Source organism: Oryzias melastigma, linkage group LG21 (genome assembly GCF_002922805.2).
Source record: "Oryzias melastigma strain HK-1 linkage group LG21, ASM292280v2, whole genome shotgun sequence".
Taxonomy (NCBI): Eukaryota; Metazoa; Chordata; class Actinopteri; order Beloniformes; family Adrianichthyidae; genus Oryzias; species Oryzias melastigma.
Genome location: NC_050532.1, coordinates 26862309 through 26886108, shown reverse-complemented (window position 1 = coordinate 26886108; position 23800 = coordinate 26862309). Strand labels below are relative to the sequence as shown.

The 23800-nt window shown below is 38.2% G+C and overlaps 1 protein-coding gene across 1 annotated transcript in view; it reads left to right on the top strand.

Annotated features, from left to right (window-relative positions):
• thsd7ba (thrombospondin, type I, domain containing 7Ba) overlaps positions 1–23800 on the top strand; it is a 255311-nt gene that overhangs the window by 75732 nt on the left and 155779 nt on the right. Inside the window, exon 3 of the mRNA XM_024286085.2 lies at positions 1160–1339. Coding sequence (XP_024141853.1) covers positions 1177–1339 — 163 coding nt within the window. The 5' untranslated portion in view covers positions 1160–1176. The remainder of the gene's footprint in view (positions 1–1159; positions 1340–23800) is intronic.

Sequence of the window (23800 nt, the reverse complement as noted above, 5' to 3'; positions counted from 1 at the left end):
AGCCGTTTTACTTCCTGGTATGAAAAGAGTTCGCAAAAATAACTCATACTTCATACATAATTCATTTTTTAGTGTTCCAAAGGTAATAGATGATCACTTATATGGATATAGTTTACCCTGAAAGACTTAGGAAAATCATGGTATGGCCTCTTTAACACCTGAGGTGTCGGCGGTGACACTTAAACACAAAATCTTTAACATACTTTAACTTTCCAACCGTCAACACGATAATTCCAGCAGATAATTCTGGAGAAAAGCGACTCAACAAGCTGCTTCTCTCCTTCAGAATCTTCTGGAATTACATCGATTGTGTTAACAATTACAAAAATTACAGTAAATTAAAGAATAATATTGTAAATAAGAAATCTACATGTGTGTCACAGAAAATGAATACTTTGAGAGGAAAAGTCCCTCATGCTGCAGTGCAGTAAAATGAGATTTTTCTGGAAAATGAATCACCTCAGATCCAAAAGTCTCTCAGAGCATCAGGTGCTACATGCTCGGTCCCATAGTTGCTAATTTTGCTGTCGGTGCAATAAAATTAGAAGTGAATCCAGGACTAATCCTGAGCCCTCCTGAGACGAGTCACAAAGCAGGAAATGAGAATAAATAAGCCGCAATAAAAAGTAGTAAAACCCGGCGTTACTACGAGTTCAGAGACACATCGGCTTCAATCGTAGGAGACACTTTGGTTCTACTTATAAAGATCAGCCCTCGTCATAAAGGATGGGTTTTACTGCCGTACCGAGCACGGTCCTGGTTTATGCGTGTCCGTGTCACTGAGATTTTTAGGACGGATCCAGAAATATGATTGGTTATTCTAACCCTCTATTCTGTCGCCACAGGAAGTGGTGATAAAATCCCAGGTGACTGTTTGATTTAAGCCCAGATTTCAAAGCAAAGCACAATGTTTGAGGTGCAGGTGTGGAAGCAGATTGCTTCCACGTCGTCTTTGGATTTGTCTAAAAAAAAAAACGGCATGATTTCTGGAGTTAATGGCTGAGTCCCCCGCTGTACAGAAAAATGTGCATGATTTGTCTCAGCCGCTCGCTCTCTCTTCATTCCCCAGCAGGGCTGCACACAGTCTCTGCCTGTGGTGACTCTGGCCGGTGTTTCTGGTCACACTGACATACTGATGAATTTCATTTCCATCCCACAGGAGTAAGAGAGGAAGCAATGGGCTGGACTATGATTCTAAAAAATGACTTTGGGGTCATCGCCTGGACTCGGCACGCTGCAAAGTTGCTCAGCCTCTTCCTCCTCCTGTCTCTTTTTACTATTCCAATCCCTTCAGCAGACACGGTTCTACCCAGGGACCAACATTTCTCATGGAAAGCAGGTAAAATACTGAAATTATCATCGTGTTGACTATTTCCACAAATGTACATGTACTCCTCACATACTGCTGCATGTTTTCAATTGATTACATGGATTTCCTAATACGAGAAAAAGGGTCTTCTTCTACCCAAACACTCAGAAGGAACCCCAAGCAATCACTAAACTACATTTATGCTTTTACATTTGAGAAGAACCTCGTCTGTTTTAGAATAAATCATTCTTTGCCCAACATGAAGCCTTAGTCACATGGTTTAGACCTGCAGGTGAGTCCTGAAGTTCCCTTGAGGCTTTTACGTCATCGAAAATGGAGCGGACCGTTGTTCATGTAGTAAATGTATTGTGATATGCGTAAGGCTATTGGAAGTCCTACAGTGACCTTACACCACACTAGTCGTTAGTAAGGTGTTAGTACTGGCCCCTTACTGACCGCATGACGGCTGCATTCACACGATACGTAAATGCTCGTAGGATGTTCATAGGATGTCCACACAAACTGCACTGATTCATTTCCTCATTTCTAACAGTCAGGCTGCATGAATGAGTGTGCACGTATCACGTGGACAGGACTAACGGGCTCCTTCTTAGGCCTTCCTTTCTCCCTTCTCCTTCATTTGGTTCTCCAGACAGAGAGTTATGAAAATATTGTCTCATATTTCAGATGTCACTTTCATTCGATGATGTCATCAATAATCGCTGGTCTGCTAGCGTTAGCGCGGAGCTTCCAGCGCCCAAATATACATAAAAACAGCAGTTTTATAACTTTAAAAAGGTCATGCTACAACATAAAGTCATTACTTACATTTAGGTGTAAGCTTATTTGCTTTGCTTGAGACGCGGTTTACCTTCACAACCGAGGACTTTGTACCCCTCTGTTTGGAGGTTGAAATTAAAAAAACAAAAAAAACAAAAAACATTATCCGGACACAACTTTCTCTTAAACTGCCACTTCAAATGTAGAGGAAGGGAGGGGGGAAGAATTTCAATTATGCAGAAGAGTTTCCATAAACTGTAAACACGAGAGCTAAAGCTCTGGCGTAAAAGCTAATTAATTTCTTTCAGAATTTATGTCAGTGAGCAGAACTTCAGTCTCGATTTTTGAAAAAAATGAAAACAGGAAGCTTCACAGACTCAAACATGTATTTATCACCGGCGACAGTAGTGCTGCACATTTGGCTTTTTTTTTAGTTTATAAACTTAAAATCCAACATTATTCTGCATTTCAGGGCAATAAACACACTGCTCCTAAATTATATTTTGACTACACTCTATTATATTTATCACGATTGCCAATCTTTTAAGTTGCAAATATTTTAATATTCTAATGACTCTAATTTTTAGGACCAGATCACGAGTATCCAAATACTCGGATACTCGTTACTGCCCTACTCTTTGTACGGTTCACATAGTCTGTACGACACACCTGGACCTCACCTACGTCCCCCTTGCTTACCTCCAGTTCACACCAGACACGTATTTTTCAGCGACGGTCGACAGACGCTTCTGCTCAGCTGTCGTTATTTAGAGCTTTTGTTGCCATCATCAGACACCCAAAACCACCCCACTACGTATCTACCCCACTAAGTCTTCTGTTTTTTGTGTGTTTATTTTCATGTGTACATTCTGTTTAGATACAAAAACATGATCGCATTTGTCAATCGTAGTATTTTATTGTGAAAAATTGGTTATATTTTTAATATTGACCGGATTTTCTCCTAGATTTTGGCGTAACTTTCTGCCAAAAAACTTCTCATGTAAAAAATAGACCAGATGCCAAAACGACTGCTACACAGGGTCTGTTGTGAACTCCGTCATAGGTTAGCAAGGCCGTCGAATGGAAGCAACCTCCGTTCTGCGCCGTTTCACGGTATGAGCCTGGCGTTAGCCTTACATGTTGTATAAGTGTTTACAACGATTTGTCTCCTGTAGAAAGACGTGCATGAATTTTTTCTCTCTTTGGGCGATCTACGATGATTTTTCCTGTGGCTCCCCCTTGTGCCTCGTACAGTTTTGACCGTTTCTCAGCCGCAGACGGCCCGTATCCACCCGTAAGGACAGCTGAGGCTCTCTCAGGTGTCCTCTGTACACCATCATAACATATTTGTCAGTAAATTGCTCGTGGAGAAGTTCACTGAGAGCCAATGTCAAACATCCTTGTACTTTAAAGGAAATTTTAAGGTGAGCTCACTCTTTCTCCGCTTCACAGGTTCAATAGAAAATGCATTTGCAAAGCAGTTTGAAGAAGAAAAACTTGGGCTCCACACACAAAGGCCCCGCTTGCTGTGTGATTAGCACTTTCATTTCTCACTCTGTGGTTGGGTAATGACACTGCCCAAGTGATAAAGAGATTGATTAATTTCACTTGAAAGAGCTCATGTTCGGAGGGATTGGAACCGGGACACCGCGGGTGAGGATTTGACATCCTTGCAGAGCTAAGATAGCATTCAAGTTGTTTTTTACTGGAGAAGAAAATCAATTTGGAGGCAAAAAAAGGAAGTCTCAAACTTAAACACGACAATCATCTTTACTCCTGTAAGGCTGCGGGGAAAGTGTTGTTATATACCAACTATCTCAACATTTTTTGAATAGAGATCTGTGAAAAATAGACTTAATACTAGAACTTGTCTGTATCTAATTGTGTTCTTCCAACTGGACACAAAGACTCAGGCTCTAAACACAGAATCCTCTACAAAAGTAGGCCGTGCCTTGTCTTTGTAGAGTTACAAGAAAACGGAAATAAATAATAATAAAAAGAAGTTTTATGGTGTAGTTGCGGTCCACTTTAACTAATCCAGATGAAATAGTTGGAATGAAGAGAATTTGGAAAAAGTTTCAAGCATTTAAAAAATGTTTTCTGAACAAAAATTGTTCTCCAAGAATCTTTTTATTTAAGCGTTTAAATGTATTCACTTGAATCTTTTTGAGAATTTACAAACTCGGTGCAGCACACTTTAAGGTTTTGTCCTTGACACCTGTCATAGTTTTTATGTTTTGTTAATTATGTGTTTTTACTACAAAGATGGTCTAGAAATCATAAACAGGTTTGCTGCTTTTCTAAGTCTGACTTTCCATCAGTTGTTCTGCTGAAAAAAGTCCTGTCTGCTGCATGGGTTGTGTTGGTAAAAACTAGCGTAAACATTGTGTTAAAACAAAAAACCAAACCTTCTGTGGTGCAGAGGTGAAGTGGTTGATCTTTTATTGGAAGATTGCTCGTTCGATTCCCGCCTCACTGGCCCGTGTATCGAAGTGTTCTTGGGTGAGATGTTGAACCCCACATTGCTCCTGGTGGTTGGCTCCAGTGTTCGGCAGCAGTGTGTGAATGTGACTATGACTGTAAAGCGCTATAGGTCTTTATGGAAGATATCAAAACACTATTTAAGTTGAGCAACTTTTCTTTCTTTCGTTTTTTCTTGGCCGTCCAGCTGCTTCTTTTGGAGGCAAACTGAGCAGATGAGAATATTGGCTCAGATGCAGCATCACTGATCATGCAGAGTTCATTTGTTCAAAGTGTTCTATTTTACATTTTATTATGTTAAGTTTCTTTTTTTCAGTTGACATTTAAACAAACAGTCTGGCTCTTTTTGACTTGTCATCAGGTGGGCAGGATGATTATATTTGATTGTTGCACTCATTATTTCTCTCTCCGACTGACCTTTTTTTTTTCCTGATCTCATTTGTCTCCTTCTTTTAAAACCTTCTTCCTGAACTCTCTCTAACCTTTCTGTGTTTCCTCAAATGTTACCCTGTAATTTAACCTGTCTGTGGAGCAGTGGCCCTCGCTCGGACTTTGCAGGAGATAAATTGAGACGGATAATTTGACCTCGCTGAAACTGTTACTTTTTTGTTTTGTTCTGCGACCGCAGGATGTGTCTTCAGACGCGGCGGTTAACGGAATAAGAATCTACTGCCGTCAGGGTTCAGTAACTTGTTGTAAAATATATTAATCATTGCAAAGTTTTATCAGTTCGAGGATTTTATTTATTTGCTTAATTACATCCAGGTGGTTATTTATTATTTCTCATTTGGTCTGTTCCAGATGTCCGATGTAAAATGTGATTCTCTTTGCTGAATGAAGCTAAAGTTCATTTCATAATCACGGAGCTCCGGAGACGTTGAATCTTTAACCCAAACGGTATATTAGAAAACACCTGATTTGCATCATAAAGAGTCTCTTTGGTTTTTGGGAATCGTCATTCGAGGTTTCTCCTAATTAGCGGAGCCACTTTATTGTGTCGGTGTCTTTCTCAGCCAGCTGCTCTGAGGGCTCCGTCTTTTATGTCAGCCCGTTCCCAGAGCTGCAGCTAAGCTGCGAGTCTCCATCTCAAACGGGGAGCTGGATTCATTTATAATTGACCTTCATCAGAGTCCTGAAAAACAGAATGGAGTCCTGAAAGGCTGAGGCTAATGGGACTATTATTTGACTCTTCAAATGACTCAAAGACGTCTGTGTTCAAACACTCGCACTGGATTTTTTTCACTACAAGTTAAGCTGAAATACACAATATTGCAACCACCAGATTAGCATGGACGGGTTTCGGTTTAGTCATAATCTCTTCAGTCTAAGTTTCTGTGGAGAAATTCAAACATATTAACATATTTTTTGGTCTTATTTCATAAAGTAAAAAGCTATTCTATTTCTGCATGTTGGATGTTGCACAATTCTTTATTTGTAACTCATATAATACATTTTGTGCACTAGTACAGAACATATGTATTGTAAAAAATGCAAAATAAAATTTACACATGAACAAACTAAAATTACAACAGTTTGAAACAAAATCACGCACGAGTCGCTTGTTACACACACACACAAAACCACATTTACGTACAAATCTGCTGTGAGACTCTTTTCACGTCTCCAAGACTCATCCATAAGTGATGCGTTTAAATACTACTAGAATGCTGGGTCATTAGAGATTTCTTATCAGACACTTTGATCATAGATTGAGAATAATATCTGGTGAAAACTTGACATTCTCTCACTTTCTTAAACAGAATGACCGATAATATAAAAAGTCTAATGTGGTTTTGTGTGTGTGTGTAACTTTGGATTTGTGCGTGATTTAGTTTCAAGCTGGTATAATTTTAATTGTTCATGTGTAAATTGTATTTTGTAGTTTTTTGAATTTCATAATTTTGTGGTTTTGTACTTATGCACAAAATGTATTATGAGTTACACACCAAGAATTACACACACACACACACACACACATCCTTAGTTACACATACATAAATAGTTACGCTAGCAAAAATCAAAACTTAACTCAAAAATCAACAATTATGCACACACAAATTCAAAGTTACACACAAATACAAAGTTATGCACAAATCCAACTTTACGCACAAATCAACAATTACACAAACACAAATATAAAGTTACGCACAAATCAAGAATTACACACACATAAATCCAAAGTTACGCACAAATCAACAATTACGCACGCACAATTTCAAAGTTACACACAAATCTAAAGTTACTAAAAAATCAACAATTAAGCACGCATAAATCCAGTTACACACAAATCCAAAGTTACGCACAAATCAACAATTACACACACAAATCTAAAGTTACTCACAAATCCAAAGTTATATGCAAATCCAATGTTACGCACAAGTCAACAATTACACACACAAATCTAAAGTTACTCACAAATCCAGTTACACACAAATCCAAAGTTACGCACAAATCTAAATTTACGAACAAACCAACAGTTACGGACGCAAAAATCTAAAGTTACGCACAAATCAACATTACGCACGCACTAATCCAATGTTAGAAATGCATACACACAAATCTAAAGTCCCACACAAATCCAAAGTTATGTGTGCAAAAATCTAAACTTACCCACAAATCAAGAAGTGCACACACACAATCCGTGGTGAGTCTATTTTCTCTCCATATTCATGCATCCATTTTCAAAAATGTCCATCAGGATTTGTTTTGTTTTCCTGTCGTTTTAAAAACACAGGCAGGTTTTCCAACAACGCTGCTTTCTGTGGAAAAACTTTCATCACGGCCGTGCTGCTCAAACTTTGAAACCACGAAGAGCTAAAAGCATCTAATCACACCTCCTGATTTCCCATGTCAGTCAGCTTGAGCTCCGGTCAGACGAGCCAAACAAAACATGTAAAAACTGACGTTTTGTTTGAAACTTTTCCAGATTCCCGCAGAGGTCCTGCATCTATGCCCTTTGAAAGACTGGGATTCACCTTTCAGATGTTTCCTTCACTGCCTTGTTAAAAGCAGGAAAAGCTGGGTTTTATCGGCACATGTGAGATCCCAGATGGAGCTGTGAAACACATCAAAGCTTTTTGAAGAAAAGAAGTTTTTTCTTTTTACTTTTGTGTCTGACTGAATGGGGAACTAGTTCACAGAAGTGAAGCATCATCAACACTAAGAGGCAAACTCTCATATCCTACCATCATTTTCACAATGCACTGGAGACTGCACACAAGCCTGCGCTATTATCAAAAGCATTCATTTCTTTTTCGTCTGCTGATATTTATTACCTTAGTTGCACCTAATGTTTCTTCCTTTGGGGGCTAAGAAGACAGTCATTTTCATGTGTTGTTGCCGGGAGTCCTGTGCAGAAATGAATCGGTGCGCTACGTGGGAATTTTCCGTTATAAGATTTAGCTGCAGGGCAATGATTTGCAGAAGATTGAGAAATCAATAAAGGTTTTTCTTAATGAGGGGAATCTTAGTTCCTGCTTGAAGGAGCTACTCTAGTCAGATTTATATTGAAAAATAAAAAACTAAATTGAAAAGTTTCCCATCTTGAAGAAAGGAGTCTGGCAGACTTTGAGAATTGGTACTTTGAGTAATTACATAATCTCCTCACTATTAAAGGCGTTTCATTTTCAGGTTTTTTAATCTTGGATCGTAACATATAAAGTAGGACCGGGAATCGATTAAAAAAATTAACTAATTAATCGCAAATCTGGAAAAAATTAATTGCGATTAATCAGCTTTTTTTAAAAAATTTTTTTATTTTTTTTTAGTTAAGAATATTTGCCAGCCACTTATTATATGTAAATATTCACAATATGAAACCACACTCAAAATTGCACATTTAGAACATTTATTTTTAACCCTTTAAGGGTCTAAAACTCAGTTTTTGTCGACTTTTGAATTTTCTGTGTCTTCAGTTTGAAAGACTTCCTGCTGCTTGTTTGGTATCATTTTAATCAGCACAACCTCTCCTATGTGACTCTACCTTTATTTAGTCATTTTTACATGTTGTATTCACACACTAGACATACAATCACGCAAAATCATCCATCTGGAAAAATGGGATTCATTTTGGTGTGGAAACCCTAAAAATGTTTAACAAACTGTTTTTACAACATAGAATGAAAGTTTTAGTTGTAATTTTATAAAAACAACAAGGTAACATTTGTCAACAAACAAATCAACATGTTTTTGAATGAAAATAAAAAAAATCCAGACTAAAGTCACACCCGGTAGCTAAAAAAATAAGAATTTTTCACCGTTGTCTAGTTGACATTTTTCCTGCAATTCTGTTTTTCTTTTTTTCTTCTCATAAATTTTCTTTATTGTGTTTGTGAAAAATAAAATATTTTTTTTAGAAATTTGATCAAGCTGGATTTGAGGTCGGCTCGACTGAAATCTACACAGGCGGGCGCGTGTTGTTATTGTGGAAAATTCATGTCGATTCCCATCACAAAATAGAATGATGATCGGTTTCCTCGTTGATGGATTTCTAATTGCAGACAGCTCTGTTAGGCTCCGCCCCCCATAGTGGGTGCTGCTCTGCATTATATCTGTCAGACTGACGTTTGTTCTCCACCTTATTTACTAAAATAAAAGATCACTTTTGTCTAAAAACTACAAATAAATGCCACATTACCTCTTTAATTTAATCAAATCTCAATCACAGAATGTAAAACAAAGTTAATTTAGACAGAGTTTTATTACGCTGATCTCACAGCTGCACAGCAGGACGCCTGAAGTGTTAGTAAATATTATCAAATTAATTGTGTTCTATTAAGGTAGTTTCATTTTCAGGTGTTTTTAATCTCGGATTGTTACATATAAAGTTATTTTTCTCTGCATAAAACCTAAAGTAGGTTTGTGTTTCTGTGTGGAGATTGCATGTTATTTTCATACATGTGCAGAATTTTTTCCAGCTGTTAAAAAGAGGCATTTTTCACTGTAGGCGTGAGGCTGGGACAGCATCTCCTTGTGATGAAATAATTCTCTGTTCTCCGCAGATAAATGCAGGTCTGGAGAATTAAAGGCAGTTTAGGAGTTTAATTGAACAAAGAGGTAATAGAAGTTGTGTTTTTGACTGGTGTGAAAGATGCGCTCATTTGTGCTTTGATGCAGTCTGGCAACATTTGCATTTCATTCCACTCGCTGAGTATATTTGTTTGAAATTTCATCACGCTGTTACACCATCAAAGCTGGAATCGGGCAGCGCTGCCGTCTGAGCTTTTGTTGTTTCTGAAAATGAGCTCAGCGAAAGCAGAGAGTAAAGATCAGAGCCTCCCAGGATTTCACTTTTACCCAGATGACACCAGATAATTCACACAGGGAAATCCAGTTCGGCAAAAAAGACTTCCAGCAGGTTAAAGGTTTCTGCAATTCATCGACATTTGTGGATTTGATTGTTTTTCAGCGCCCACTAAAATGTTTGCTTTTTAAAGAGCATTCTAACCTTTTTGTCTGAAGAGGAAGCAAAAGCCTCCAGTTTAGTTTCTGTTTCTGTTCGACATCGGAGTGGAAAGATGTGATAGAACTGTGACTGATGTCCTATTTTTCCTTTTTACATCAGAAGTGCTGCACAGATCCTGCCTCTGTAATGAGCTTTGTCATGTAAATGCGTCAGTGAAGAAGTGTCAGCTGACACAACCACATCTTTTGCTCCATTTTCTTTTGAAGGAAAAAAAAAATCATCATTCTGAAATACTGACCTACTTCTGCATAATTTGTCATTGTGTGGAAATAGAGCTAAACTGCTAAACTGAAAGCTCATTTGAGGCTGAACTTGAAGGAAGTCATGCAGCAGCATCACAGCCATGAAACTATCCGTTTTTATATTTAACCATAAATATAAGCATCTAAAAAATCCACACAAATCATTACATTTAAACCTTTTTTATTCTTTTGACTAAACAAGAAAAATAACATGTTTTTTCCACGACTATATTCCTATAATGACATTTTTAGATGTACTTATTGAGAAGAAATGCAGATAATTTAATTCTAAAAATAGTAAGTTGTTTGGGAAGGACAGACTGGGTTCAGAGTTTCGCAGAGATGAAGGAAAATGATACGTTCCAGGCTTATTTGTTTCACCCTTTGGTCCTTTTTGGAAAGGTCGGGGTTTGGTAGTCGGTAAAAGCACCACAGAGAAAGAAGCAGGCCTGAAAATACAAAGTCCTGAAAGAAAGTGAATCAGGGACGAGAGCTTTGGACGGTTAGAGTGCCTTCAGCAGAGCAAAGCTGAGCAAAGCACTGCATTCCAGGGGGCATCTGGGGCTTTTTATTAAGGTTTGACCCAGAATGCAGGAGTTGTCCTCAGATTTGTAGATTTTTATTTTTATTTTTGTGCTTCTACATTTAAAAACTTTAATTAAGTGAAGTTTTTGTTAGGTTCTAACCTTGACCAAACTGTTTTTTATTTGTAACCCTTCAGATGAATAACTAAAACTAAAAATAAAGCTTCAAAGGAACTATTTACACCGCTCTGTTTACACAGAAGCTCGTTATCTTTGGGTTGTGAAAAGGTTAGAACCCAACAGAAGAAAACTAAATAATTAAAAAACAAAAAGACAAAGCATAGATCTTAAAACTTGATAACAAAAATCAGAGTATCTATCACACTAAAACCAAGAATATTTTCTGCGTGTATTGACAAGAGTCTGGCGATACGATACATATCACAATATATCCAAAGTCAAATTTTCCCTTTTCTGTACAAGTAAAAACAAGGTAATACAAGGTGGTTCTTGCAAGATCTTGTTGTTGTTCTGGTGCGGTGTAAAGCTGCTCAAAGAGGCTCGGTGTGCTGCCAACTAGTGGTCGGGTTCAGTGGTGATCCGATGAAATAAAGAAATGTTTGTCAAGCGGTTTCAAGAGTATTTATACAACAGAGTTTAAAAAAAGATAAACACTGGAAAAATGCAAGGAGAGAGTCTCTGGCATTTTAGGAAGAGTCTTCAACTTTTTAAGCAGTTAAAAAAACAAGCTCTGTTGCTTCGTGTTAGTGTTCAACCATCCATCTCCAGCTCCAACCACCAGAGGGAGCTCTCGCCAGAGTACTGACGGTTCCTGCTCGCTGCCTCTACTACATCTCCCATGAGACATCGCTTTCTGATGCAAGCTTTCCTCAACTGTTTGTCATCATCTCATCTACCGCTCTGTAAATATTTCTTTCTCTGCCCAGTGCGAAGTCTTGTTTAGTTTGATAACAGTCTGAGCATTTCTCCTTTGTCCGATTCTCCATCTTTTGACTCCTGCCTGTTTTTTTTTTTTTTTGCCCCCCTGCCTCACTCTTTGTGTTTGACCCTTGCCTGGTTATTTGACATCGCTCTGCCTTCTCTCTGTCTGTTTATCTCGCCATCATATTACGTTTGCATATGGATCCAAACGCCTCAGCCTCTTCGCCACACTGATGATTCTATGTGTAGACAAAATGTTCCAACACCATAGTCTAAACAGTCATCATAGTCTTCTGACAAAGAATGAACAAAACCCTGTGACTCCTGAGCTACACAGCTGCACACAAAAGTCAGAAGATGATGAAATATAAAGTCAAACAATTATTTTTTCTATTACAATCCTCCTTCTTGGTCCTAACACGATCAATACAAAGAATGGAACTTATTAGGGCTGGGTATCGACTATAATTTCTAGAAACGATTTGATTTGATTCACAAGAGCCTGGATCGATTCGATTCCGATTTCCAATTTCCAATTCCGCCACTAGATGGCGATCGCACTATAGCATCACACCTTATTCCAGAAGAAGAAGAAAAAATGAACAAAAAACTGTTTTAGACCACAAATGGTTAATTTAAAATAAATATTTTCTTAAAAGAATTTAGAAAAATTATGTCTAGAAGTTTATAAAGATGGTAATTTAGTCAGCAATGTATGTTTAGGTCAACCAACCGTTAGCATTAGCCATCCTATGGGAAATTCCATGATACATTAGCATCAGGCTAGTGGACTTTAGCTTTATGTGCTAAATTGAAGCATCAGAATCTCAGCAGCAGGTTTCATTAAGTAAAACAGATGCACTGCTTAGTCTGACTTTAACTTCCATGTTGCAGCTGCTAGTTTTTTGTAGAATACATCCATTTTTCCATGTGGACAAACGTAGGGACTGCATTAGGTTATGCTGGTCAGAACAACCTTGACAAACTTTGACACATTTCCTCAACAGCCCTAAAGATTCATATTCAATTGATTTCTCATTTTAACCTCTTTCTGACTGGCAGGGCGCTGGCTGAGATGATCATAAAAGCCAGCAGAGTCTCTGGAGAGGTACGAGGCAGAAGATTCACGACACTCAGATCTTGAATCCCATGAAAACATCCTTGCAGAACTTTGAGCTTCCACAGAAACTGGCTGCTCTGAAGTGTCTTTCAAACAGAACAGGCCTTTCACATCCATTTTTTCAGTTTCTAAAATGTTCAGCTCTGGACAAATCTCCCTCAGTTTGAATTTTTCATGAAAAGATTAAAGAAGGATTTGAAAAGACATACGACCAGTAACAGCAGACACAAATAATTATGAAGAGCTCATCGAGCTTCTCAAGCATCCAGTCTGGGGTTCCATCATGTAAAAGACTGTAGTATAACATGAAAGGTCATATCTCCACTGAATTAGATGTTCTGGTAACATGCAAACATCGCCAAACCCAACAACAAAGACATGTTTGGGCTTGTATCTGTGAATCTTTAGATATTTCTCTAAAATATTTTGGTTCTGTTTTGTGACAGATCCATGACAGGTGAGAAACCCGGATGTCTGCTTGTAATTACGTCCTATCAAACTCAGATGGCAGTGGGGTTAGTTTATTATGAAAGTGAAACTCTGGCTTTTCTCGCTGAAATCTGTCTCAGAAAAGCTTGTAAAAGCCTAAAAAGATGCTATGTGGATTTAGGACTACACTGTAATAACGTTTCGGTGCAAGATGAAAGGACATTTGAAGCAACTGCTCTTGAAAATCAAAATGAATTTAAAGTCTGGCCAGTGGATGCAGACATCGTAACATATACATATATTTTACAAATGTGAACATAAACTGTTTAGTCCACATGCAAAAAGTGGGATGGGGATAGAGTGGTCCTCACTGTTCATCTTTTGAATCACTTCAAGATGCCCTGCCATTCTCCAGGATAACACTGAACAACCAGAGCAAACAAAACAAAAACATAAAGTCCACCCCAATCCACACAAGAAGGTGGACTTTCCTAATGTCAACACAACTTCATGAAAATATAAATCAAATTCAAACATTAGACAACACATTGTAGTCAAAACTAAAATGTTTACAAAAATATAGACCAAAATATAATAGATGGACATTCTTGTTAAATAAAGCATTTCTGGTGGTGAGAGAGAATTGGAATACACTTTCCATCAAACTTATTTTGACAGGCGACCTTTGACCCTACACCACCCAGATGACGTAACATTTTCATATAAAATTTTACAACATCCTGATTGACAGCTGTAGGGTTAAAGCCGGAGGCTTTATTTTAATTTTCTTTCCTGTTTTTATATTATTTATACTGTTTTGGTTTTGTTGTAAAGCACTTTGTGTTATTCTTTCATGTGAAAAGTGTTATATATAAATAAAGATTGATTTGATTTGACACTGTAGTGACCTGAAAGGGTTAAAGAGAAGTAAGAGTCCCACACCTCTTCACATGAAGCGAGCCGAGGAAGCCGTGAATAGAGTTCAGATCCTAAGTTTATTCGAGTGTTCTGTGAACGCTCTTGTTCGTCTGCGATCTATTTCTCACTCGATGACCCGGATCAACCTCCAAACAGGATCCTGAAGATAAAGATGAATAGAACATATTTTTTTAACCTTATATAAACATCTGATCTAAAAATACTCTTAACGCTATGATTTTTCAGAGATTTTTCAAACCTTCGTTTGACAGAACCACACAGGCACAGAGAACGTCAGTCAGGAGTAAAGAAAGCTGCTAGATCTTCAGATGAATGCGTTCGGAGGTGGGAGTGTGTCCTTGCATTTTGCGCCGTGCATGCCTTGTTAAAGGTCAGACAAAGAAAGATAACAAAAAGCAAATTGTCTTGGCGTGAACTGAACGGACTTCTTGTTTTGCACGAAGCAAAATAGATTAATCTCGTGTGGCACGGCATTGTTGCTCCATCACTCCACAACCGCATCCTCAGACTCCATAAATCTCCCCTCACAGAAAGATTCACGGCACATTCAGATCAAGGGAAAAAAAGCAAACTCTGTTTCACCAGAGTGTGTTGTCTGTGCTTTTACAGTAATTTCACCAGATTGAGTCGTCCTGGCTTTGAAAAAAAAGGGAGAAAAGAATCCCCTCCTCTGTGCTTCTCTGACAAGCTGCTCTCCATGCTGGAGTGCTCCGTCTTTGTCAGCACAAGTGCTTCTACCCCCAACTGCTGACAGAGCTGCAAGTAAATAGGTTACCAGCTGATAAAATGCTTTGTTTTTTTGGAAGTTGCTCCGAGTTTACATCACTTTATTCTCTGTTGTTTAGTTAGTGAGTTTGTATCTTTAAGCAACTCTTAGAAAAAGCCTTTAACAGTGGTAATGGATGATGGTTGGTCTCCAGCACTTAATGCAGAAAAAAAGGCTAAAGTTTGTCCATTTGAGCCTCTAAGGCAGAGGTGTCAAACTAAATCACACAACGGGCCAAAATCCAAAACACACCTCAGGTCATGGGCCGAACATAATAAACATTTATTGAACAGTAACAGTAACTTGAACAGTAACTTTTTTAATATATTTATAAACTAGATATCCTTCTGTTTTTAACCTTTTTTTAATTTTATTTTTTATTTTTTATTTAGAGCTCAACTCTAAGATATAAAGCATTACCTGTGATGATGCTACTGTAAATGCTGTAAGCTGAATCTAGCCGCTGAAGATGCTAGTGATGATAGCTTAAAACGCTGAAGCTCATAATTGAAAACGCTAAAGTTAATAGCTGAAATCACTGAAGCTATTAGCTGAAAACGCTGAAGCTGAGAACCAGCTAAAATATTAGCTAAACGCCAAATTACCCTAAAAAACAAAACAAAACAAAAACCTAGTTTAGCCAAAACAGCTTGCATGTAGATAAAAAAGTGTCTCAACTTCAAGATAGCCTAAAAAGTGTGAAAAGCCTAAATTAGCCAAAACAGTTAGCATGTAGCTGGAATATTAGCTAAACTCAAAACAGCAACAAAGAAATAAAATAAAATCCTAAATTAGCCAAAACAATTCAGCAGGTAGATGAAATATTAGCTAAACGCCAAAATAGTCAAAAAAAATCTTAGCAAATACCAAAATAGTCCAAAAAGCTAGTAGAATAAAACGAAAAAAAAGCCTAAATTAGCAAAAACAGCTAGTATGCAGCTGAAATAATTGCTAAACTCCTAAACCGCATAAAAAACCCTAACCCTAAATTAGCCAAAACAACTAGCGTGTAGCTGAAATATTAGCTAACTCCAAAATAGCCGAAAAATCTTAGTAAATGCCAAAATAGTCCAAAAAGCTAACAGAATGCCAACTTTTACAACTTTAAATACATGACTTTTTGACATAAATATGAATAATAAAAAGCAGGAATAATATTCCAGAATAAATCAACTTAAACCTTAAATAACTTTCAATATTTTACCCTCCAAAAAATATATTTTGTCAAAATTATACAAGTTAGAAATGAGCACAAGATAACATCGAACCATTAATAACAATAAAATAAAATGATCTGGAGGGCCAGATAGGATTACCTGGAGGGCCGGATCCGGCCCCCGGGCCTTTACTTTGACACACATGCTCTAAGGAGACCTGGTAAAATAACTTGTTTATTGTGTGTTTGACCCAGTGGGGCGCAGACCGGAGAGACGGCGAGGGGAAAGCAGACTTTTATTCCTCTCTGAGAACGCCTCCCATATGAATCATTTTCTGATTGCAGAACAGTGTCTATCCAGAGTGCTTGTTTGATTTCAGCCTTTGATCAGCTGCCGTACCGCAGCAGAAGAGTCAAACACAGGATCCACGAGAGCTAGAATAAAGACGGGGTCTGTGAGGGACCCATAGATGTGGGATTATCTTGTCAGAATCAGCAGGAAATGCAAATTATATCAGCAACATAAAATATAACTTTCATTCCTAAAATAAAACTGGTTACATTCTCTTTCCAAAAGCAGTTGGATTGTGATCTTATTTTAAAATGGAAAAATATGATAAAATATTGGCTCACATTTTTTGTAATTAATCAATCAATTTAATTAATCAAACACTTCTGATCCAATTAGTTAAGCAGAACAACTTAACCCCATAAAAATGCATTTATTGCCCTAACCCTAAATGCTAAACAAACCTCACATGGTACACTTTTTTTTTCATTTAAAGACGGGTACCCCACTGAATCAATCCATTTCAGCTGTGAGGTTACCATGGAAACCTGAAGCTTTTAATAAAGCTGGCCCTAACCTGACAGGTCTATGTGCGCCTACCACAAATATGTTTTTACAGGCAAGGAAAGAATGTCCCTGATTAGTCTTCAAAGTATTTTTAAATGTTTACCTTTTTTTTCCCTTGAGGTCTACAAATATTGTAAACTTGAGAATGTCTTTGTCCACTTTCTACAAGTTTAGCTGTCAAGAAAAACAGAAAATCTGACTCAATGTTGTGGTTTTTTTTTTATTTTATCCATAATTCTGCAGGTTATTGCAGAAACATTTGCACAAGTTCTGGCTGGAAACCTAAAACTGAAGAAATGACAATACATCTTGAACTTCTAAACATTTACTTGGGGAGTTTTTCAGGAGTTACTATAAGTATAAAGAGAACTTACAGAAGCTCTGGTTCAAATCCCAGCTGGGTTTCTCATGCCCTCGAGATTCCTCCTACAGTCCAAAAATATGCCTCACAGGTTAATTGTTGAATTTTGAAGTGTGTGTTTGAGTGTCTCTGTGTGGCCCTGTGGTGGAGTGGTGAACCCCACCTTCGCCCACCAGGGGCTCGGATTGGCTCAGACAACCCCGTGACCCCGAGAGGGATTTAGTAGGTTTTATAAATGGAAGTTTGGTTTGGCTTCTGAACTTTGCATGTTCTGGCAACATGGATTTATTTGGGTTTTTAGTTTGAAAAATGTCTGAAACCGTTTCCAGTTTTGATGTTGGAAAAAAATAACACATAACATACATTTTTTTAAATCATTTTAAATGTAATTGTCATGAATTAATACAGTGTGAGAAATGTTGGATGGGGAACTATTTCATTAGATAGTTAAAGATTTACAAAGAAAAGTACAATACTCTGAGCATACAAGTTAAAGACCCCTGTGTGTCAAAAATGGACGTTTGAGTGTCCCCAAGTTGTTGTTTTTTGATTTTCTGGCTGTTCTTAGTAAATCATTGATCCCACATCTCCGGACTGCAAACCGGAACTGGTCCGAGTCCCGGGACGCAGAATGTCCAGGTACCCTAACCCTGTACTGCACATACCGGTATACCATTAAAAAGAACTGGACATAACAAGTTTGGAGGTCCCCCATTGGAAATGATTTACCTCCATCCTTCGTAAAGTCCAGAACCTTCGCCGCTACTTCAAGATACGTCTACTGCCATATTGCAACTGACTGCCACCCGTCAACAGTGATTAGTCCGAGTCGGTCTGAGTCACATTTTTAGAGGAACTACTGTCAGCAATCATGAGTGAGCTTGTTCCGGCTTGTTGGAAGTCCCCAGCCCTCCCACTGAAAGCGGATCGGGATAATCTGTCAATCAAACATTGGAGGTGGAGCCAGCAGGCAGCACATGCTTTTATTGATTGATCTGATCGGTCAGTTTATAACTTGAATGACTGGCGATTGAGAAGAAATATCTTTTAAAAAAGAGAGGATTATAAAGAACATGCCAAGAAGAATGTATCAGAGCAAGAATTTCTCAACGGAAGTCTATAAGACTTTGGCCGTCTTGTAACTTGAATCCCATTTTTCCAGATGGAATTTTCAGTTTTTGCATGATATTATGTCTAGTCTGTGAATATAACATGGAAAATTACCAAATAAAGGTAGAGTCACATAGGAGAGGTTGTGCTGATTAAAAAGCAGCAGGTCATCATCCAAACTGAAAATACAGAAAATTCAAAATAAACAAAAACTGAGTTTTAGACCCTTAAAGGGTTAAAAATAAATGCTCTAAATGTACAATTTTGTGTTTGATTTCATATTATGATTATTTACAGATAATTAGTGGCTGGCAAATACTGTAGCTAAAAAAAGGGAAATAATTGCAATTCATTTTTTCCAGATTTGCGATTAATTAGTTATTTTTTTTAATCCATTCCCGACCCTAAAATAATAATATTTTGACAGAAGCTTTCTTCTGTTCTCATTCATGTGCAAAGTCAGTAGCATTCATTTATTACATGTATGAAGAAAAATAACTTTTGAAAGTTGCAAACTAAGTCAAAAACAGTTTCTCAGACTTTCAGGTCAAATCTGTGATGTTTATCAGGTTAAACTTTTTCTGCAGATTCACTAAACTGATCTCCAAAAGTGAGAACCTGAGGTAATCAATAACTCTGAGTCATTTCAGAACACCTGGTGAATCTAATCCCACATAATTTATTGCAACCTGGTGAGATGCATTTCCTTAGATAACACGACGGAACAAGTCGCTGGATGCAGACTTTTAGAAAGTGAGGTATTGTTTTGTTTGTGCGTCTGGACGCGACCCACGCTCGTCTGTGCCGCATGTCATCCGTTTTCATTTCTCCCGTCAGTTAACGCGTTTTCATTCATGCCGTCGGCCGAGCAGCTAAATAATCCCCGGGTGTTGACAGCTGCAGGAGAGCCGGATCAACGTATTGAACTCAGCGGGGACAACAAAACAACTTAATTAATTCTGTTGATGCCGGCTTTTCTGCCTATTTTTTGGGCGGATTGATTTTTCAGTCACAGTTCTTATTTCACAGTTTGTAATTTTGTGTGTTTTTTATGACAAAACAAAAAAGAAGGTTGTTTCGATGGAGTGCAAAGAAAGTAATTCAACAGGAGTCATCTGACATGCCAGGGTGTATTCATTTCAGTCAAATTAAACTTTAACGCTCGTTCTGTAATTATAGCCGCTTGTCAAAACGCTCATGAAATATGAGTCGAAGCTTCGGAGCCGGGTGACCTTGGTGGATAAAACTTAATATTGACTTTGGCATGAGGGCTGCGCCGTCCGTCCTCTTGCTCGACTCCATCTCACCTTAATAGTGTTTGAAAAGATCCTCTGTGCCGTCAGCAGAGAAAGCGTTAATCGTGAATGGCGCTGCGACACACCACGACCCCGTCCTTTGAATGAAAATCAGGATTTAATCATACCCAGGGTTAGATCTTGTAACGGTTGACCCATTAATTGGTTTGCAGAGTCGTCAGCCCATTCTCTAAAAATCATTAGCGTGTGGTTGAAACGTGAGAATGCTAAGCTGATTTATTTGTGCTGTAAACTGGAGCTGATGCTGATTTTGCTTTTCAGAAATGAAACAAGCTTTCTGTGGTTAGACTGGAAACAGGAGCAGCTTGTCTAATGATTTAGCAAATGCAAACACTTTGGGTCAAAGCCGCAGAGTTGCTCCTGCAGCATCATTTTTAATGAAGAAGCTGTAAAAAAAACATGTTACTTGTATGTCTACATCTTTTCTGGTTTCTGAAGTTTTTAAGACGGTTGAAATGATAAATATAAGGACTGAAATAAAAGCACAGAAAATAGTTGAAGTTTCCGTTTTATTCATAATTCAATTTTATTTAGATAGCCCAATATCACAAAACAACTGCCTCATTGGGCTTCATGCCAGTAATTGTACAGAAGCAGAAGGTTGGTCATAAAATATAAACAATAGCTAAAAATTAAACAGACTAAATAAACCTGGGTATCCCTGCACTTAGACCATACTTACCGGTTAGGAAAAACTTGATTCAGGAAAAAAAAAAAAAACCTTAGGGGAGTCCACATGAAGGAGATATCCTCTCCCAGGACAGACAGGAGATTTACCAGGACTATTAAAGAGGAATTAACTTATCTAACTTGAAAACTACATGTTTGAATAGAGTTTAGCCAGATAGGACTGGAAGACAGGTGGGGGCGGGGTCCACAGCCAAGATAAGCCAGAGGCGAGGTCCACGGCCGGGACGAGCCAGAGGCGAGGTCCAGGGCCTAGACAAGCCAGAGGCGTGGTCCATGGTCAAGATGAGCCAGAGACGTGATCCACGGCCAAAACGAGCCAGAGGCGTGGTCCAGGGCCAAGAACAGGAGCACAGATGATCCACCTGGAATCTGAAATCTCCCCCACTCTCCTGGAGCAACAAATCTAAAATTGTTGGCCCATCAATATTAATCTTTGGGAGTGCCTTCTCCAAGCTTTGTTTTACCTTTATAAAAGACATATGCAAGTTTGTTACAATTTATGAATTATATTTATTCAAATTCTCAAAAGGAAATGATTGTCTTCTGTTGCTGCTCTTTCTCATGATGGAAAAACGAGATCATGTCTGTAGATATGGATTCAAGCAGAAAGGTTTCTGGAAGAAAAATGCTGTTGAAACAACAATCAGCATTTTTGAGGGGACAGTAACCTTTTAAATAAATGTTTACTGCTTGGAGAGTGTGTTTGTGTCTCCACACACATCTCTGTTAGATTCCTGAAAGACCAGTGCAGTGTCCAAAAGATTTCAGAATATATTATTTCCAGAAACAATAATGAATTTTTTTCAGTACAGGAGATGTGTGCTGATGTTTATATTTTGAATTTTTCTAGCACATAAATTGGACAAACAATATCAGCATGGGAATGCTCACACACATTTGGGAGTCCAAGTTTTCTTTATGAATCATGCAGGAGTTTCTATCTTCAAGGTAACTTCTAGATGGTCTGACCACGAGTGTAGAAACATGTTTAGTGAATAAAGACTTGCTGGTTCCAGATCCAGGTCCAGCAGGAACTATCCCGGCTGGAGCATTTGCCCCACCCCGAGGAGGTGGGGGTGTGTGTGAAGCTGGCAGCAGCTTTGTCATACAGTAGGACTGTGTGTGAACAGCTCAGTGGTATTTCCTGGACAACAGAACCTGCTGGGAATCCTGAAGTCATCTGATGTAATATTTTTATCGTGTTACTTGAAATACTCTCCTTGCTGCAGGTGAAAAGTTCTTATTTGAAACATCATCTTTTTCAGGGTTTTGTAACAAATATGGTGGACACTTCACTTGAATGGTGGAAATCCGTACATGTTCAGCTGCAATCATACCAACACCTAGTGACTCAGTGGAAAAACAAATCCAGATTTCATGAAAAAATACCCAGTAAATGCAGATGTATTTTTTCATAAAGTGAAACACAATTATTAGTTTTTACTTTATCTATTTTTTATATTTCAATCTACAAATGTCAGCGACAGAACAAAGAAACTGCTAGACAAAATCGATCACGTGCAGAAAGTTTTAGGCAAAGATTAATTATTCCTCCAAACAAAGTGCCTCCATCTCATAAATATTACTGAAATCCAAGGTTGAAATATTGAACTGGGGGGAACCCAGGTGGGAGAGCAGTTCACAGAAATTTAAATGAGACCTTCACAAAGTTGCACTTCAATGAGAGAAAAGCAAAGCAAGCGAACATTGGTGCAACGTGACGCAGACAGCGGTGGGAAAAGGGTGCTGGTGGGTTTTGCTGCAGGGCTGCTGGGGGCTTTCCTTGATCAGGGATCATTCTTTCTCGGGAAGCTGGGATGAGGTTTGGCAGAAGGAAGTGGATTTAAATGTGTTTGCATTGTCGTTATGAGTGTTTTTTTGACAAAAATTCAAGTTGAAGTTAAGCATTGTCTTAGCTGAAGATCAACCTGTTCCAACTGCAGATGAGGGGGTAGTGAAAGACATCGGACCAATTATGTCTTTTTGCTTCCTGCAAGAAGGAATCGTTATGATTTACGCAGTTCTACTGAAACCGGAAGAAGATGCTGCAGTCGGTTCCTCATTTCAGTGCTTAGTTTCACTGAACATCTATTTCTCTTGGGACATGTCAATCACTTCTACTCTGTTCAGTAAGTTGAAGTTCTAGCCAATCCTTCTGCCTTTCCTGTGATAGTGGGCAGTGCCATATAAGACCACTGACGGATCAGGAACTCAGCTTTGGGCACGTGATGTTTTCAGTTACCCAATCAATGGAACCGAATAAAACCCAATTGGTGCCCAGGCCTAGTCTCAGACTAGAACAAATGGTTTTACCAGTCTGGATACACATTAAAATACTTCAGAGTGACTCTTTGAAAGAGTCAATGTTTCTCTAATTTATCTAAACCGACTAAATGGTTTGACTTCAACAAATTTGTGTTTAAAGGTTGTTATGTGAGATTCCTGTAGCACCATTTCTGTAATTTCTTCTTCCTCCAGAACTGTAGTCCCCAAACTACAGCCCATGGGCTGGATCCAGCCCTCCTCCACATTTGGCCTGGCCCCCCCAAACTGTTTTTAAATTAGACATTTTTCCTTTTTTTTTTTTTACTAATTTGGCATTTAGCTAATATTTCTGCTACATGCTAGGTGTTTTGACTAATTTAGGTTTTTTTTTTTTTTTTTTTAGTTTTTCAGGCTAATTTTGAGTTTAGCTAATATTTTAGCTTTATGCTAGATGTTTTGGCTAAATCAGACATTTTTTCTAGTTTCTTAGTCTAATTTGGCATTTAGCTAATATTTCTGCTACATGCTAGCTGTTTTGGCTAATTTAGAATTTTTTTAATTTTTTTCCAGCTAATTTGGCACTTTGCTAATATTTTAGCTAGCTATCAGCAACAGTGTTTCTGACTCTTAGCTTCAGTGTTTTCAGCTAGCAATTTAAACATCTTCAGCTATTAATCTATTACAGGTAATGCTATATATCTAGTTTTAAAAATGTTGTAGTATTATTTTTTCTGTGTAGATTACAGAAATGAACTATTTAAAACTTGGCTATGTGAGGCTTTCTTTAAGCTGTGATTGTTGACACATTTTCTGTTAGCCTACAAACCGACCCCGCCCCCCTATCGGAGAAGAAAACAGTTATGTGGTCCTCACAAGAAAAAGTTTGGCGACCTTTGCTCTAGAACAAACTTTCTTCCTCTTATTCAGTCACCGGTACTGAAATTGATAAGATGCTGTTTTATTTCTTAGATTTCAGCACAGTGTACATCAGGACCGTCCAGAAAAACCCTGATCCCACACAGGGTTTGATGATCCACATTTCATTTTCTC